This window comes from Fundulus heteroclitus, chromosome 4 (assembly GCF_011125445.2).
Source record: "Fundulus heteroclitus isolate FHET01 chromosome 4, MU-UCD_Fhet_4.1, whole genome shotgun sequence".
Lineage (NCBI taxonomy): Eukaryota > Metazoa > Chordata > Actinopteri > Cyprinodontiformes > Fundulidae > Fundulus > Fundulus heteroclitus.
In genome coordinates this window covers 32,499,622-32,515,626 of record NC_046364.1, presented here as the reverse complement: position 1 = coordinate 32,515,626, position 16,005 = coordinate 32,499,622, and the positions used below count along the sequence as shown (strand labels likewise).

General features: G+C 38.8%; 1 protein-coding gene across 1 annotated transcript; it reads right to left on the bottom strand.

Annotated features, from left to right (window-relative positions):
- Positions 1-1,420: 1,420 nt before the first annotated feature.
- prrg4 (proline rich Gla (G-carboxyglutamic acid) 4 (transmembrane)) lies at positions 1,421-15,464 on the bottom strand. The gene is made up of 6 exons (XM_036136417.1): positions 14,836-15,464; positions 14,561-14,724; positions 14,459-14,486; positions 11,172-11,310; positions 1,562-1,756; positions 1,421-1,467 (listed from the first exon to the last, which is right to left on the bottom strand). Exons 1-6 carry the CDS (start codon positions 14,942-14,944, stop codon positions 1,440-1,442), a joined length of 663 nt encoding a protein of 220 aa, XP_035992310.1. The 5' UTR covers positions 14,945-15,464; the 3' UTR covers positions 1,421-1,439.
- Positions 15,465-16,005: the final 541 nt, after the last annotated feature.

The following is a 16,005-nucleotide window of genomic DNA, read 5'->3' as shown; positions in this document are numbered from 1 at the left end:
TGCCTGCATGAATACGGTCAACTCGAAAACCCTCGCCATGATTTTATGCCATATGAATGTAACAGACCATTTCAGCATTAAGAATCGTCCTTTTAAAAGTTTGTGCTATACAATATACTTTCCTGCTAAAACTTAACATAAACAGAAAAACGTATACCTACTCTTGTGGTGGTATAAAAGTATACCACCACAAGAGTTTTACTCTTTGAATTGATTTACTGAGATAAACATTATTTGTCCTTGTATAAAAAAAAAATATCTAAAGCTCAGTAATATAGATAGATGGATAGATTTTTTTTTTTTTAATACGCCTCAAACAAAATAATGTAAAACAAAGTACAGACTAAACAAATATGTTTTATTAGGTAAGCTTTGTAGGTTCTGGCAAGGAAATGTTATTACCTAAAGAATTAGAGTCAAACTAGGAGATTGTGAATTTCTTTGATCGATACAATAACACAGATGAAACATAAATAATTAAAATAGAACTTTATTTTGAAATAAAGAAAGGCTTTAAAGTTAAAGTACAACTGCTTGCGATTCCACCCTGAAAAACGCAGCTCCTTCATGAAACCCCAAAATCTTATGTCATGTAAAAAAAAAAACATCTGCCTTGCAAATGAGACTGCAGTAAGCATTTAAAAGTACATAGTTTATTTGGAGAGGTACGTTTGAAGATGACAAACTTATGGATAACTAAGGTCCACAATGTTAAATACTAACTCAAGATTTTAGCAGAGCCACGGGTTTCTTCTTGAAACTTTGTGAAAATCTAACATTGTTTTTATTTTAAGTGATGTCAGATGAAAATTTATATATTTTTTCTAACCTTTACGCGATCTCTTTGGAAACCATCTCCAAACCTTAACATATTTGCCAATGTCTCTAGCACTAGAAATCTGTGGAGAACACTAAAAGTGATGTTAATCAAACCCACCAACCTCAAAGCCAAAAGGATTATTGCAGAACGCATTCATAACGTCGCCGTCAGACAGAAACATTGTCTCTCTACAAATTGATGACTTTGGGAAATGGATTTCTTTTGAAAATATATCCATACTGTTTGTTCAAGTCAAATGATGTTTCTAAGACTGTTCAATCAATATTTGAGAAATAAAAACCCAACTACAGATGTCAAGAATGATCAAAATGGAGGATAAAAGAATAAAAAGGTTTTTGACCAACAGCAACAATATTTAGTTTCATTCTCTGTCTGAAAATACCAGAAAATACAGAAAAAAGGGGGTAAATCATGTTTTTGTACATTTATGAACTTCCATTCTCTCTGTAAAAAATAACTAAATAAAAGGCAACAATTAAAGGTTTAAAATCAACATCACAAAATAAAGACATACATTATCATGATATAGATGCTACTTATAAATTAAATTTTTTTTATTTTTCACAGTCATGGACTTTGTTTTTTTTTTTCGGGGCAACTACCGTCGAATAGTCCCGGGCCTTGAGCTGCAACCAAAAACAAACGCAAAGTTACGCCGAGACAGATTTTGCGACAATGGTTCAGAAAGTTAATAAAAGCATCCATCCACATGCAAGTTACCCAGGATAGGGAGGAGGTGGCGCGTCGTGCTGTCCACTGGAGGAGATCGCCTGTTCGTATGAGGGCAGGCCGGGAGGGTCTGTCCCATCGAACGCAGGCGGGGATGCTGGCGAGAGGACGGGCTGCCTGGAGACCTCATCCAGTCTTTGCATTATTAGGGAGGCGTTGGTCCTCCTGGGAGGTCTTCGGATGGAGCTGTGAGGACAGGAAAGACGTTTATATTATGTCTCACTTGAATGGGAAAGTCAGCAACAAATTTTGTCATAATAGAAAAATATATAAAGGCATTTTTTATGGCTCTTTACTGCAGTTGTTACAAGAAGTACAGATACAGAGTTGGGGAGAAAAAGAAAAAAAGGCCAGTCGCCGATGACCCTTATTTATGCGCTAGTCTAACCTTTTTCTTCCAGGCCAACTACTCTTAGAGTTTTTTTTTTATTTTATTTTACCACTTGGTGGTTTTCTGTTCGTTGTACAGGAGCAGCGAGGCATGTGGAGAAAGTACAGTGATGTGACTATATTACAAGATCCGAGTACATAACAGTTCAATTTGTTACCTCTTGTCAAACGTACTGAAGAAAGCCCTTTTCATTTAAATTGATTCCTCACAACAGCCTGGCTTTCAAAGCATATTTTATATCCAATTTAGGTTTAGGATGTTCTTCAGGTGATAGAAGGCCGACTTTGTAATTGTCTTTAGATGCTTTTTGAGGTTCAGGTCTGAGTCCATCACTACACACAGGTTTCGGGCCTGATCTGTGGTTCCTAGCTGAAACAACTAAAGCTATGTACTAAATTATTTTAATTTAATTTATTTTAATTTGGAGAAATTATGGCACATCCATGCATTTATTTCTTCTAAGCATTTACTCAGCGCTTGAATGGCTTCATAGTCACCTGGTGACATGGTGATGTAGAGCTGTGTGTCGTCTGCATAGTTATGGTAATTTATGTTTTTTTTTAAGATCTGAGCTAGAGGGAGCATGTAGATATTGAAAAGGAGGGGATCCAGGATGGACCCTTGGGGAACCCCACATGTGATTTTTGTCATCTCTGATGTAAAGTTAACTACTAACAGAAAAAAGTCACTGTCCTTTAAGCAGGATTTAAACCAATTGACTGCTGGACCAGAAACCCCGACCCAGTTTTCCAGGCGCTCTGACCGACAGTATTGAATGCTGCACTTAAGCCCAGTAATACCAGCACTGTGGTTCTTCCACAGTCTGCATTTATATGGATATCATTAAAACACTTTGACCAGGGTGGTCTCTGTACTATGGTGAGGACGGAAACATGACTAGAAAACGTCAAAGTGGTTGGTCATTGTTAAGGTGTTTCTTTGTTGAAACACAGCTTTATAGCAGTGTTATAAGAATTATTATTCTGAAGTCACTATGGCCTCACACCACTCGGACAGAGGAGGCCTGGAGACCTGATGTCTGTGTATAAGATCCACTGTTTTCTGATTGCAAGGCCAAATGCTGCAGCTGCTGAGGGATACTGATTGTTTACGATAGACTGTCTTTGTTTTGTCTCATGGGAAGGCCACGGTGCAGTATTAGGGGAAGCCCGAAAAGTGACACGGACAGAGACAGGGCAGACAGAGACTGCAGCGGAACCGTGGGGTGCGATTACTTTCCAACTATGTGACACTCTGCTCTGTTTCTCAATAAAGTGCTGGAACGTTATACCACCGTCTCGTCATTTAGTAAAGATGGGAACTCAGTTACTATTGTTTAATATTCCACCCAAACCTCCCACAACAATTTGGCGTCACGAACAGGATCTCCGACCGACGAGCGAGGGAGTCCGGGGACAGGAGCTGCTTTGGCCGGCCCGGAGAGGTTATCCGGCCTCTGGTACCCCGAATGGATTTTCAAGGGATGTGGAGGAGCTCCTGGTCTCGGAGCGTCTCTGGGCGTCGGCGCGAAGATCCGAACCTTTCTTTCATGAGACGGTAAGGGGATTATTTTCCAGCTCTTTTAAAAACAAACGCAATTGGTCAAAAATGCTTGCAAGCTTTTAAAATTTAAACCCCATTTTAAAGTATACCTCAAGAAATTTTAAAATTTAAAACTGTAAACCTAAAAGGTAGTAAGTAAAAGCCGGTAGAAATAATGAATTATATTTAATCCTTAAGGCAAATAAAACAGGGTTCGCAATACCGAACGGTGACTAAGGTTTAAACATTAAACTAAAATTCAAAATTTAATTAGAATACGTTTTCAGCTGAAATACGGACTTTCCCACAAGGGGGGAGGAGGGGCAGAGTGATTTTCACCTGAAGAACAGGTGACCGGCTGAGCAGTTTGCAGCTGGTCCATTTAAAGTCCTCTTGTCTTGGGTTTGTGCAAGAGGCTGTCCACCTCTGTTGTGGATGAAAGCGGCAGGGATGCTTAAGTCCTTGACTGTTGCGAAGACGTTTGCAGCTTTGATAAGTGGGGACCCCGACCATTATACCAAAAAGGCGACCATCGGATGTGAGGCCTTTCATTTAGTTGGTCGATCGTGCTAAAGACGAGTAAAAAATAATAATAAAAAACAAAAAAAGGATAAAATAAATAAAAACAAACAAACAAAAAAAAGTCTGGAAGCAGAAGAGTCAGTGTAATGGTTCAAAGGCAGAGTTTTTTCAGGGTCCAGCCTTGCCCCAGGGTGAGACGTTCGATTTCATGCTGAAAAACGTAGGGACCCAGACGCATGACATGCATAAATGATTTGAAATGATTTGATTAAACATGCAGATTTCTCACATAGGGGTTATTATTATTACTATTATTTTATTTTATTGCAGTACTGCTACTAAATAATAAAAATAAAATTAAGAGAAAAAAGAAAAGCGATAAAAACAAGGAAACGGAAACGAAACTAAAAAGGCGTTGCACCGGGGAAGCGTTTACGTGGGGACCGATTAGGCACTTCCGTTGTGGATAAAATTGGTCTAAACTGCTAATAGCGACGTATAACTTTCAAAAATGGGTAAGCGTCCAAGTGTCTGCGAGACACAGAGTTGTATCCTTGCGGGACTGAAGCGTAAAACCGCGTGTGGACGAAGCATCGGGGGGTCGTAACCAGCGCACGCTCCCCACCTTTTAAACTAAGCGGGAACTTAACGCGTTGAAAACATCTTTCGGCGTTGACGTTTAAAAAATATGAAAAACATAGAACTATTTAAGATGGTGAAAAAGCAGGCCTGCACGTGTTTGTCTGTCAGAATGTCATCGTTTGTATGTAACCGTACGTGTGTATGTATCTATGTAACTAAACGTTCGTATGTGTGAATTAATTCGGGGTAAAAGTAATGTTCATGGTTTCAGAATGTTCATTTGTTTTGGGAGAACTGCAGCTCCGTAATTCAAATGACATTTTAAGCATGGACTATGTTAACAATAGAGGTACAGTAAAAGAGAGATTTAAATAACAAAGTTTGTTTTTTAACATTAAATATCAGGACCAAATTAAATTGATACACGGAGAGATTAACATGGCTTGAACGGAAATATTTCAGCTTTGTTAGAAATTGGAAATAAGCGTTACATAAGCTTGTTAAGTTTACTGTTTTACAAATTTAGGCTGAGATCCTAACACTTGTTTTTTAGCCCTAAAGTAATTTAAAATTACTGAGATCTCATTGCTTATAATAATAATGATTCATCACAAACCAGTCCAGTTGAAAGATTTAGATATACAAGATTTTTGATTTAAATAGATTAGGGAAAACTGTGCTTTGAACAAACTGTATGGAACTAAATATGAATTGCTTTTCTAAGGGTTTTCTATTCATTTATTTTATTTATTTTTTTACTTGGAATTTGAATGCAACTAATGAGAAATTTTGAAAAGCGTCAAAATATCAGAAGGCCACGTTACACGCGTCATCAGTTACGAAATCATCTGATGTTATTAGTTATGCTGAGCTGAGGCGATCCTCAGAGGGACAGTATAACCTGAGAAGGACAATAGATATGATAAACAAATCTGACCATGATTTAAACATCTGAATGTTTATGGCGAGGCTGGGTCTGTGTGTTCTGGCCTGGGGCACGAAAACTATGTCAGAGGGGAAAAAATAAAATAAAGCCAGCTCCTGAAAGGTTAAATTCTAATTCTAATCTTGGTTTGTTTTGGATAGCCTTCTCAATGTGCTGAATTATGGGGAAAACTCTTATCATTTATAGAGAAACACTAAAAACTAAAAGGGAAAAATCATTGTTTTAAAGTTTCACCCTTGACCAATTAAGATTGAAAAGGTATATATGAATAAAAGTATTACTAACAGCAAATACACATGGTCAAAGGACCAGAAGGATATCAAAAAGGTTTGTAATAAGTCAAAAACCTATGTCATATTGGAAAAGACATAATTGTGCTCCTTGGAAAACAATTTTGTTTTAGTTTTTTTTTTTTCTTTCTTTTGGAGGGGTTTTGAACAGAGTTTCAAAGGAAAGGTAAAGAATAGAAACCTTCCCAGGATCAGAGAAAAAAAGGGAAAAACATCACGTTAAAGGGACACTAAGGGGACCAGGGTTTTAACTGCATGCTATTAACACTCTTGTTTTTCTCTGAGTTATTGCTTTCAGATTAAAGGAGACGCCACCTTTTCTGCCAACAGAAGACTCTGAAAAGACAGTGATAGCAGTGCGGTAAGGAGTTATAATCAGATTTGGACACTAAATTATACTTAGTTTTAACCAAGTTATGCCAGATCTTCCAGCAGGAAAGGTGGTGTCTTAAAAATGTTTGTTGCTTTCTGCTATTAACAGCTCTATCTTTCTGCTTCTTTTTCTTTGCAAAGAAACCTGGTCAATATGATAGGATTGTGCTAACATAGAGATTTAGTCTCATTTTAGACATTCTCAGATGCGAGAGAATGCAGAAACAGTGCCGCAGTGCCATGGGGGCTGATCCTTGGGACAAGGACTAAAGGTGATGTCATTGACTTCAGCCTGATCCAGTTTTGAGTTTTATTTTGTTAGAGACAAAGTTTGATTTATTTTTTTTTTTCTATCCTTTTGTTTCTTTTATGTTTGTCATGTTAGAGGGAACACTGTAGTTAAAATGTTTGTGACTGTTTTGCTGTAATTTCTTTTCAACCTATGGAGCGTTTTCTTTGGCAAAAAATGCTGGCAGAATTCATTCTGTTTGCAGGCGTGAGGACTGGAGGATGGACTCTTGATGAGAAGGAGGATGTTGGGCTGCTGAATTTAGACATTGGACTGGAAAAGGACATTGAAGGACTATGACTGAGGCATCGGACAACCTTCGACAAAAACACAGATGAGTTCTGCAGACACGACTTCATGCATTTCACTTCAGATTTTGTTGTACACAATTAAAACAAAACACACATTATGAAACACATTAAGATTATGTAAAGGTGAAAACTTTTAACGAAGCACCTTGATGGAATCATGGAGCAACTTCATAAATTAAGTGGGTATTATATCAACAGTTAAATAAATAAATTAATTAATTTGTTTTCACTATATAGGTAGAGTAATGTGAACTTTTAAATAGCATTTCATTTAATGAACATCTTAGTGTAAGCTGATTTCTGCTACTCTGGCAGGCTTCAATAAAACGCAAAGAAAAGGTTACTGGCTAAAATGGGTAATGTTGCAATAAAATTAGCACAATGACACATCCTACTAACTAACATGGGTAAATTTAGGATTAAAGCATCAGGGTACAATGGTTACAATATTTATGGGGATTTAATATTTTCAACTAGAACACAAATAACTCAATAGTCTTTTTAACCAGTTAAACATCCTAAGGGAAAAAACACAACACTGAGTTTAGCAAACCTTTAACCTGACAGCTTTTAGATCAGGATAATTTAATGGTTATCGTCTTACATACAAAAAAATAAGTAAGATTAATTTAATTAGATTAAATTATGGGGACATTTTGGATCTGGTCAGGATGGTTGGGGGGCTGTGATGATAAAAGGGTAACAGCTTGAAGGTGATATCAATGAATGAAGGTTTTCTCTGAGGAACATTAAAGCAGCAAAGACACCCCACATTGGAACTCCTGTTTTGAACGGGACATAAGGTGAGATCCTTACAATGAGAGACGTTCCACACAGGGGGGTGTGGAGACCCCTGGGGCATGGCACCCAGGGACGAGCTGCTGTGGACTTGACACAGCTGGTGGAACCAGAGAGACGACGAGGTGGTCCCACAGGTTACCTGACACCTAAGGGTTCTGGGTTTTCAGGGTTGCTGAAAACAGAAAGCTTCAGAGAACCTTTCACCCTTCCTGACCAGGCACTCAGAATACATAGATCATAGATCAGATTGCAGAGGCCTAGACAAATAGGAACGCAGAGACGCGTTCATCCTAGAACTTCTTAATCAAAGTCCTCAATCCTCGGTTCAAGAAGATAAATAAATAAATAATCACAATGTACACAATGTAAGGTTTACTTTATTTTAGGATTAATTTGGGAACTAATTCTGATTTGCTTAAGTAGCTTTAGTTGTTCAACAATGTTAGAACATTTTCAAAAAAACTTCTGTTCTCTCCTGCTCTCTGCTTTGTTTTGTGTTGTAGAACCTTGGCATCCTTGAACACTAGCAGCATGGTATAAATATTTTGTCTTTTCTGTGCAGAACAGCACCTCACTTTAAAAAAAAAAAAAAAAAGAGGGAGAGAGGAAAAAGGCTTTCACATGGAAAGGCTTTCTTTTTCTCAGTTGGGTTTTCAAAATAAATGGGAAATGTCATGAAACGAATATGTTGATGAAATTATGTTGCAGAGAGCTTCAACTGTCAGACAACAACAGTTAAGACACACATTAAAAGCATTCTGTTAAGAATTATTATGAATTTACTGCAGATACATTTGAACTTAAAGATTACGCTTTTAACTAATAATTAAATTGCAGAATTCTGAGAGCTAAATAATTGTGCACAGAAATATCTTGAATGTGAAAGTGCTTGAAGGATGTTTTAATAAATGACACATGAAAGGGGTTTTGATAAGAACACTAATTACACCTTGTTTCTGTTCTCTAGTGGGAACAAGGACTCGTGTCTGCAGACCATCTTCACAAAGTGTTTTATTAGAGAGAAATGCAAAATAAAATGCTCAGTGCCCATCCAGAACTGAACGCTTATTACCATCCAGCTCAATCATCCAGCCTGAGAGGGGGAACCAAGAAGAGGACTGGGGATGAAGAAGCCAGAGAACTCTGATTCCTTATTCTTCAACGGGAGGAGTTGCCTGAAGAGACCCTAAGCGCGATTAGATTATTTTCTGCCTTGTGCCATGAATGGCCTGAAGGCTTTCTTAACTTTGCGTTCTTGACGTTTCAGACTCTTCTCATATTGTGTTGCTGTTTGTTTAACTGCTCTGTTCCACTGACTCACATGTTTGATTTTTTTTGTGTTATGAGATCTACACTTAATGTTACATCATGTTGATCAATATGGTTTTATGGTAAAAAATGGAAACTGTTTGCTTCAGACACACAAGGATCTATGGTTTATGCACCTTTTGATTTGATATAGGAAGAACCAGGATCGGATTGCCTCTAAAGATCCTTTTAATATTAGCTGGTAATGTTAACACTTAGATTCAATACAGGGTTTTCAGGCTCAGATTGGCCGAGAGCAGATCTCCCTGGGAGGGGGCCTTGCAGTTTTTACTGCCCCCTAGGGGTAGCGTTTTCTGGAGGTTCCCCTGCACGCACTGAACCTCTCCTGCCTTTGCTCCTGGTGTTATAAGTTTGGAGTGGTGGATTATTGTCCATCGTAGGGGTGAGTGGAGAAAGGAGTAGGAGGGTATTCAGGGTGGGTGAAGAGTAGACGGATTCGACCTTGGTTAATGAACAGGTTTAGCTTACCATAGTCTAATGTAATTTTAAAATAATGTGCGCATAGGTACCTAAAACAGGCCTTACCTAATTAGATGAATCCTAAATTGTAGACAAAAGCTAAATCTTTGATCTTGTGTGTTAAAGCTCTATGAAGCATTCATGTTGATCTGTACTAAAAGTTCCAGCACTACCCGGTTCCAACACGAGAACCCTTTGGGTCCCACTTTACGAGTTTACAGAAATGGTTCCTCTGTGCTTTGTTCACATTTTCAAGTGATGGGTCATCTTGTTTTGTCTTGATGCTGACGACGCCATCATCAAAAAAAAAAAAAAAAAAAAAAGAGAGGAATGTTATAAGAATTATTATTCTGAAGTCACTATGGCCTCACACCACTCGGACAGAGGAGGCCTGGAGACCTGATGTCTGTGTATAAGATCCACTGTTTTCTGATTGCAAGGCCAAATGCTGCAGCTGCTGAGGGATACTGATTGTTTACGATAGACTGTCTTTGTTTTGTCTCATGGGAAGGCCACGGTGCAGTATTAGGGGAAGCCCAAAAAGTGACACGGACAGAGACAGGGCAGACAGAGACTGCAGCGGAACCGTGGGGTGCGATTACTTTCCAACTATGTGACACTCTGCTCTGTTTCTCAATAAAGTGCTGGAACGTTATACCACCGTCTCGTCATTTAGTAAAGATGGGAACTCAGTTACTATTGTTTAATATTCCACCCAAACCTCCCACAACAATTAGGGAGGTCATTATACTTCTGCCACAAAAAATAGGGAGTTCCAAAAAAAAAAAAAAAAAAAAAAAAAAAAAAAAAAAAAACAAAGACTCAAATTAAATTACTTCCACAGCATGAGCCCTTGATGAATGTTTGTCCACTTCTCACCAAAGTTGCAAACCCTGAGGTCAGTAAGGCAGTGAAACTTATACCCTGGATTGTTATCCAGGGTATAAAATAAAAAGACGACAATATGAAAAATGGAGTATGCACCTCTTAAAAAAATGAAAGAATAAACATCCAATAGAAAAACACAAATGTTATACATGTTACTATGACCTGCATAGTTTTAAATAACATATAGAGACAATGCTTATTATTTCCATAGGACGGAAGCAACGTGAAACTAATTTAACCTGTATCTAGACAAGACAAGAACATAGGAACAATGTGTATTTGCACCTTGAAAGAAATCCTGGATACACTGGCAAAGTTTTCCAATAATTTAAACATTGTCATTACTTTCATAGGTGATTCATCTTAATCTGCAAAACATTACCTGGTTTCTGATCAGATTCATCAAAACTCAAGTTAGATGTAATATGGAGCTGTGTTGTGTTTTAAGGAGCTTAAAAGGTATGCAGCCACATTACATGCTTAAAAAAGACCAAATAACACTGAATTATGATAAAATAAAGTTATATACACCAAGCCTCCATCCTGATAACGTTTTGATGGTCCTTTTCGTGGATAAAAATAGCCCCAGTGCCGGGCGAGATAAGCAGATACAGACAGATGTGGTGGCATCTAGCGACCGTAATCGCAGAACTATAATAATGCCTGTTCGCTTAATTAATAAATCAAAATATGTTATGTTTTCATATACGTTTATGTTCTGATATGTTATCATTTAAATCTGATATTTAATTAAGTTTGACATATTTTCTGACAAATTAAGGGTTTTCTTCTCCCAAAAAAAACAACAACACCGTTACACTGCGAACTACTTGATCTTACCCACAGTGTGCACGGATAAGTTGGTTCCCTCTGACTCACCTTGCGCGACGGCTCAAGTCCCCTTTGCATCCGGCTCGGCACGAATACCAGATCAAGATGCCAAGAACAGCCACCACCACTCCGGCACAAATGAGTCCCACAAGGAGTCCAGTCACATCCACCTTTGATGTGTCCTTATCTGTGGATCGCCACAAACCACAGAAAGTAAGATTAGCTGACATTTTTCCTCAACATATCAGCATGTTGTATTTTTATTCTTTGGAGTAACAAATAATAAAACAAAAAACATTTAATGTTAAAAAAAGGGAACAGATACAATACTCAAATGCTGAAGAGGAGAATATTTGGGCTTGGAAAACTAAATCAACGTGTCTCTATATACATGTGATATAGTTATTAGTATTTTCCAAAGATCAAATAATGAAAACAATAGCACGATTGCTCAACCATGAGGAAAATCAGCTTGTGGTTTCCACTGGGAAAACAAATGACACGCACACAAAAATATGTCTAGAACAGACTGATGGTTTAAGATAAGAGGCTGCTGGCAGACTGGCTCGGTGGCACCAGGCAGGACGACAGGAAACATGGTCGCCAACAAGGGAGGCCTCATTCAAAACAAGGATTGTCAAATTATTTTAGGAAAGCAACATAAAAACAAAGTGAAAAGTGCTTGTAAAACAAGACTAAGGAAGATTTCAAGAGGATTTTGAAAATTAAAGGAAATAACTTTGCTCTAAAACATAAGCAAAACAAAATGCAATAATAGTTGGTTTTTTTTAGCATTTAACGCTGTGTAATACACATTATAATGTCTGTTTGGGGAAAAATTAGACCAAATTAACAGAATAAAGATTTTTTTTAAGGTTGACTTTATTTTTTTATTATTATTTATGGGAGTTTTTTTTCCTTGTGGCAAACATTGCAACATAATTATGCATAGATGACCCCTCCACAATTGAATATTGTTTATTTCATAAATATATGCTCTTTTGTTCAATGTAAACATTGTAAAGGCAACCTTTAAAAAGGATTTCCTTATTGTGGAACAACTGCATGGCAAGAGTCACACAGTTGTTTTAATTTATTTTTTTTTTTACAAAATGAGCTAAAATGAATTTGATGTTCATTGCAGTCAAGTAAAAGTTCAGGTACTTGCTATACTCTGTAGGCCAACTTGTACTATTAGAGTAAAATTTGCTTTGCAATTCATCTTATTTGCTAATAATTACCACCCCGCGTTAACAGAATTAATTGAGCCTTATTCTTGAGTCCGGTGCCATATAAATGAGCTGAACTGAAAGTAATTTTGCTGGTGCTCTGCTCGGTCCAGTGCCATGAAAATACCCTAATGTGGACTGATACCATTTGGCGACAAGAGCCTCCTGGTGCTTGTGATCAGGTTGAGTGTGGTGGTAAACCACTATACAAAATTCTTCATTGCCCTGGCAGATTTAGGTATAAGGTAATCTTTTAATTTGACCAATAGGTTTCTTCTGACAAGAAGTAGATACATTTTTAAGAGGGACCCAGGCATAGTCCCAGTTTGGATCCGATAAGAGAATCTGTGGTGGGACCTAAAAGGGGGGGGGGGGGGGGGGGGGGGGGGGGTATGGCAAGGAGGCCTTCCAACCTCTTAAGACTTGGAGCTCCTTATCTCATATGAATGGTTAAAATACCAGTGGATACATATAAAAAGCTGGTCAGCTGTTATAGGAGAGATTTGAATGCTGTAATACCAATACAAATTTTTTCTTGTGATTATTGATAAGGACATAAATGTCCAACGTTTTTTTTACTTAATGTCAATAAAATTACAAGATTAGTCTTTGCGCATTGTTTTCTCCCCTTTTAAAAAAAGTCCTGTCCCACGCTGTATCAGGCACCAACCAGCTGCTAGGGGGTATGAAAATGTTTCATCTTAACTGCTCATTGCATTCCATCAAAAGTATTTATCGGCGTTGTAAGACTTAAGGGGACAGTGTGTAACTAATTAGTTTAATTAGCAAAAACCAAGTATTACTTTTATAAATAAGTATTCTGGCAAAGTCTAACCTCACATCAAAAATGAAAGCATTCTCATAACTTAGAATTAGTAGCTTATAAACACATAGGTGTCAGTGCGTCATGTTGCGTCGCTATTTCTGATATCAGAAGCCGAAACGAGCCAAACTTGTCAGCCTTACGCGTTTTCCCTATCTGTCTTCCACAAGAGGACGCGCTGTCGGTGGCGAATAAACAAGCAAAGACGACCGTAGATCATTCTATTTGCCGGTTTCTGTTGAAATGGAGGACCATCCGTACTCTTTGCCCAGCGAGAAGGAAGAAAAAGTAACCAAGACAAGAAAAATAATTAATACCTGGACAAGACTAGAGTCTATATCGGCGCAGCTATTATGACCGGGTGGAGATAATTCATGAGCGAGCAGGGATTTCAAACGGGATGCGGAGGTTGCAGGGATTCTGCTGGACAGGTAAGTTAATTCAATATAACAGTGAAGTTTAGTTTTGCTGTTATGTTCTAATCAGGGCAGTGTAGTCCAGTAGCTGCTTTGTACTCCCAGCAGAAATGGCTCGGTTGTTCGTCTCCCTCTCCCTCTAGTATGTGTTTACGGGGAGCGGCGGAGGGATATGAGCCCGTTCACTGTCTGTAGCGCCGCAGCGAGACCTGGCCTCTTGACTCGTATTTATAGTCGCTTTTTTTAAGAGACCCAATTAGCAACTGCACATTCAGAAACGAGACCCCCCCCCCCACCCCCCCGCAAAAAAAATAAAATAAAAATATGCGACTCGTGGAATTTACAAGTGACTTCAGAAAAAACAAAACAAAAAAAAAAACAAGCAAACTTGACTACAGTGATAAAAACCATTTCACACGATGACCGTAGCTATTAGCAGTAGCTGATACATGGAGGCCATGTTTACACTGTCACACTTATGATACTCTGTAGCTTCCAAAGTAGATATTATGCGCTTAACTGCGAGGTCGTTTTAGACTAGTGTTGCAAATCTGCCTGCAACTAAGGGACTGCCAAGTGGCACATGTACGACACATACCAAGGACCATATTGGAAGCCTTTTGCTGCCATCTAGTGGTCGGAATTATGCCCCATTAAGCCGAATTTGGACAACATGCACATTTAATACTGTGCATATTTAGATCAGTTGTATGTGCCACATTCAAATTAGCAACCTTCACCTAATTTGGAATCTCCTCAACAGCCAAAACGATTATTTATTTTTTAACTTGCAAACACATTCAGACAGACAGTAATGGCTCAATATAGATATTACTACTCACATTCATTGTGTTATTTCTTTCTTACCTTTTGTGTAATCCTTCCAAAAGGCATTCTAGAAATAAAAGTACAAGCAATCAGAGACACCGGGAGACATTTGGAAACAAATTTTGATAAACAGCACTTAACTGTTTGCGCTGTGTCCTCAAAGACTTCCCTGGCTTCCTCGTAGCTGCAGATTTCTTCGATACACTCCCTCTCCAGGTTGCCAGGAACAAACATTTCAAAGTCGAAATGATTCCGCAGCAGGTGGCGACCCAGGAACAGTTTCGCCTCTGACTCACCTACAAACACTTTTTTTTTTTTTTTTTTTTTTTTTTTTTGCCAGGGATAAATAAACAGGTTCAGTGAAGGACATTTGGACGCGTCAAGCGAATGGAGTCTGAAACCCGAGTGTGTCTCACCTTCCTGGTCTTCCGATCCTTCATGCTGGCGGTCTGCGCTCACCGAGGCCGGCTGTCCGGCGCTCAGCAGCTGAAGAAGTGCGAAGAGACCCAGCAACATGACGGACATCTATATGCGCACTGCTATAGAGCTACCTGTCCGGGTCAACTGGCCGCTCTTTTAATTAAACTACTTCAGAACCCCCCTTTCTTTAAAGAGAGAGAGATCAATAATCACTACGGCGCTCCTTCATTCTACATCACTATAAGGAAACGCGGCTCATAACAACGTCCAGAGTTCAGCAAAAGCGAAATTAGCTGTTATCAAAGCGGCAGGTGTTCTCGACGCGGATAAACGGGCGAACCAAGGCTGGACACGTCCGATCTGGATCACGTCTCCATTGTGCGTCCCTTGTCCGGGTAATTAGTTTTACTACGAGCCGGCAACTGTGAGGACAAAAAAAAAAAGTTCCAACGACGGAACTTGCTCCGGAGACTTTTCAAGAAACTGCTTTTGTTTTCCAGGAGGCAGATGTGGCTCCTCCTAAACCTACCTGATCTGTCGGCCGCCTCTCTCTGGGTTGCATTTCAACGAGGTGAACGCTAGAGGGCAGCAGAAACCAACCCAAGTGGGAACACCTCTCGGGTCGACGTTCTGTTTAACACGTGGGGTCAAAATGTGACCTCTGACTCAGAGCCCTTATGAAATACCTTAGGCCACCACTCCGCCCTGTGACAAATCGTTCATACGACTTGTCTTTAATCACGCATTGATGTTTAAATCTTATGTAATGGTTTGATTCCAATAATATTCTGTGCTCTGAAAAACTAAATGTTATATTTTTTTTATCTAAAAGTTTCAATCGATCATGAAATTTGTAAAACATGTTAACCCCGGTGTCACGAAGGATCACTGAGTGGTTCATTGCGTAACTCATTGCGTATCATATATACTGGTGTTTAAAGTAACTTATTACCACCTGGATGGACATCTTTTGGACTGCGGTGCTTCGGTAGCGCTTTTTCATTGGCACCCCTGATAGAGATTTATGAAAGCCTTTAAAGAAACAGAATGCTTACTGCAGTAGCATAATCAACAAACATTTTAGAAACACCAAACCTTTAACTTAACTTAATCAAGGTTCGAGGTCCACCCTGCCTTTGGAAGAGAAACAGGCCTGGAGCATCTGA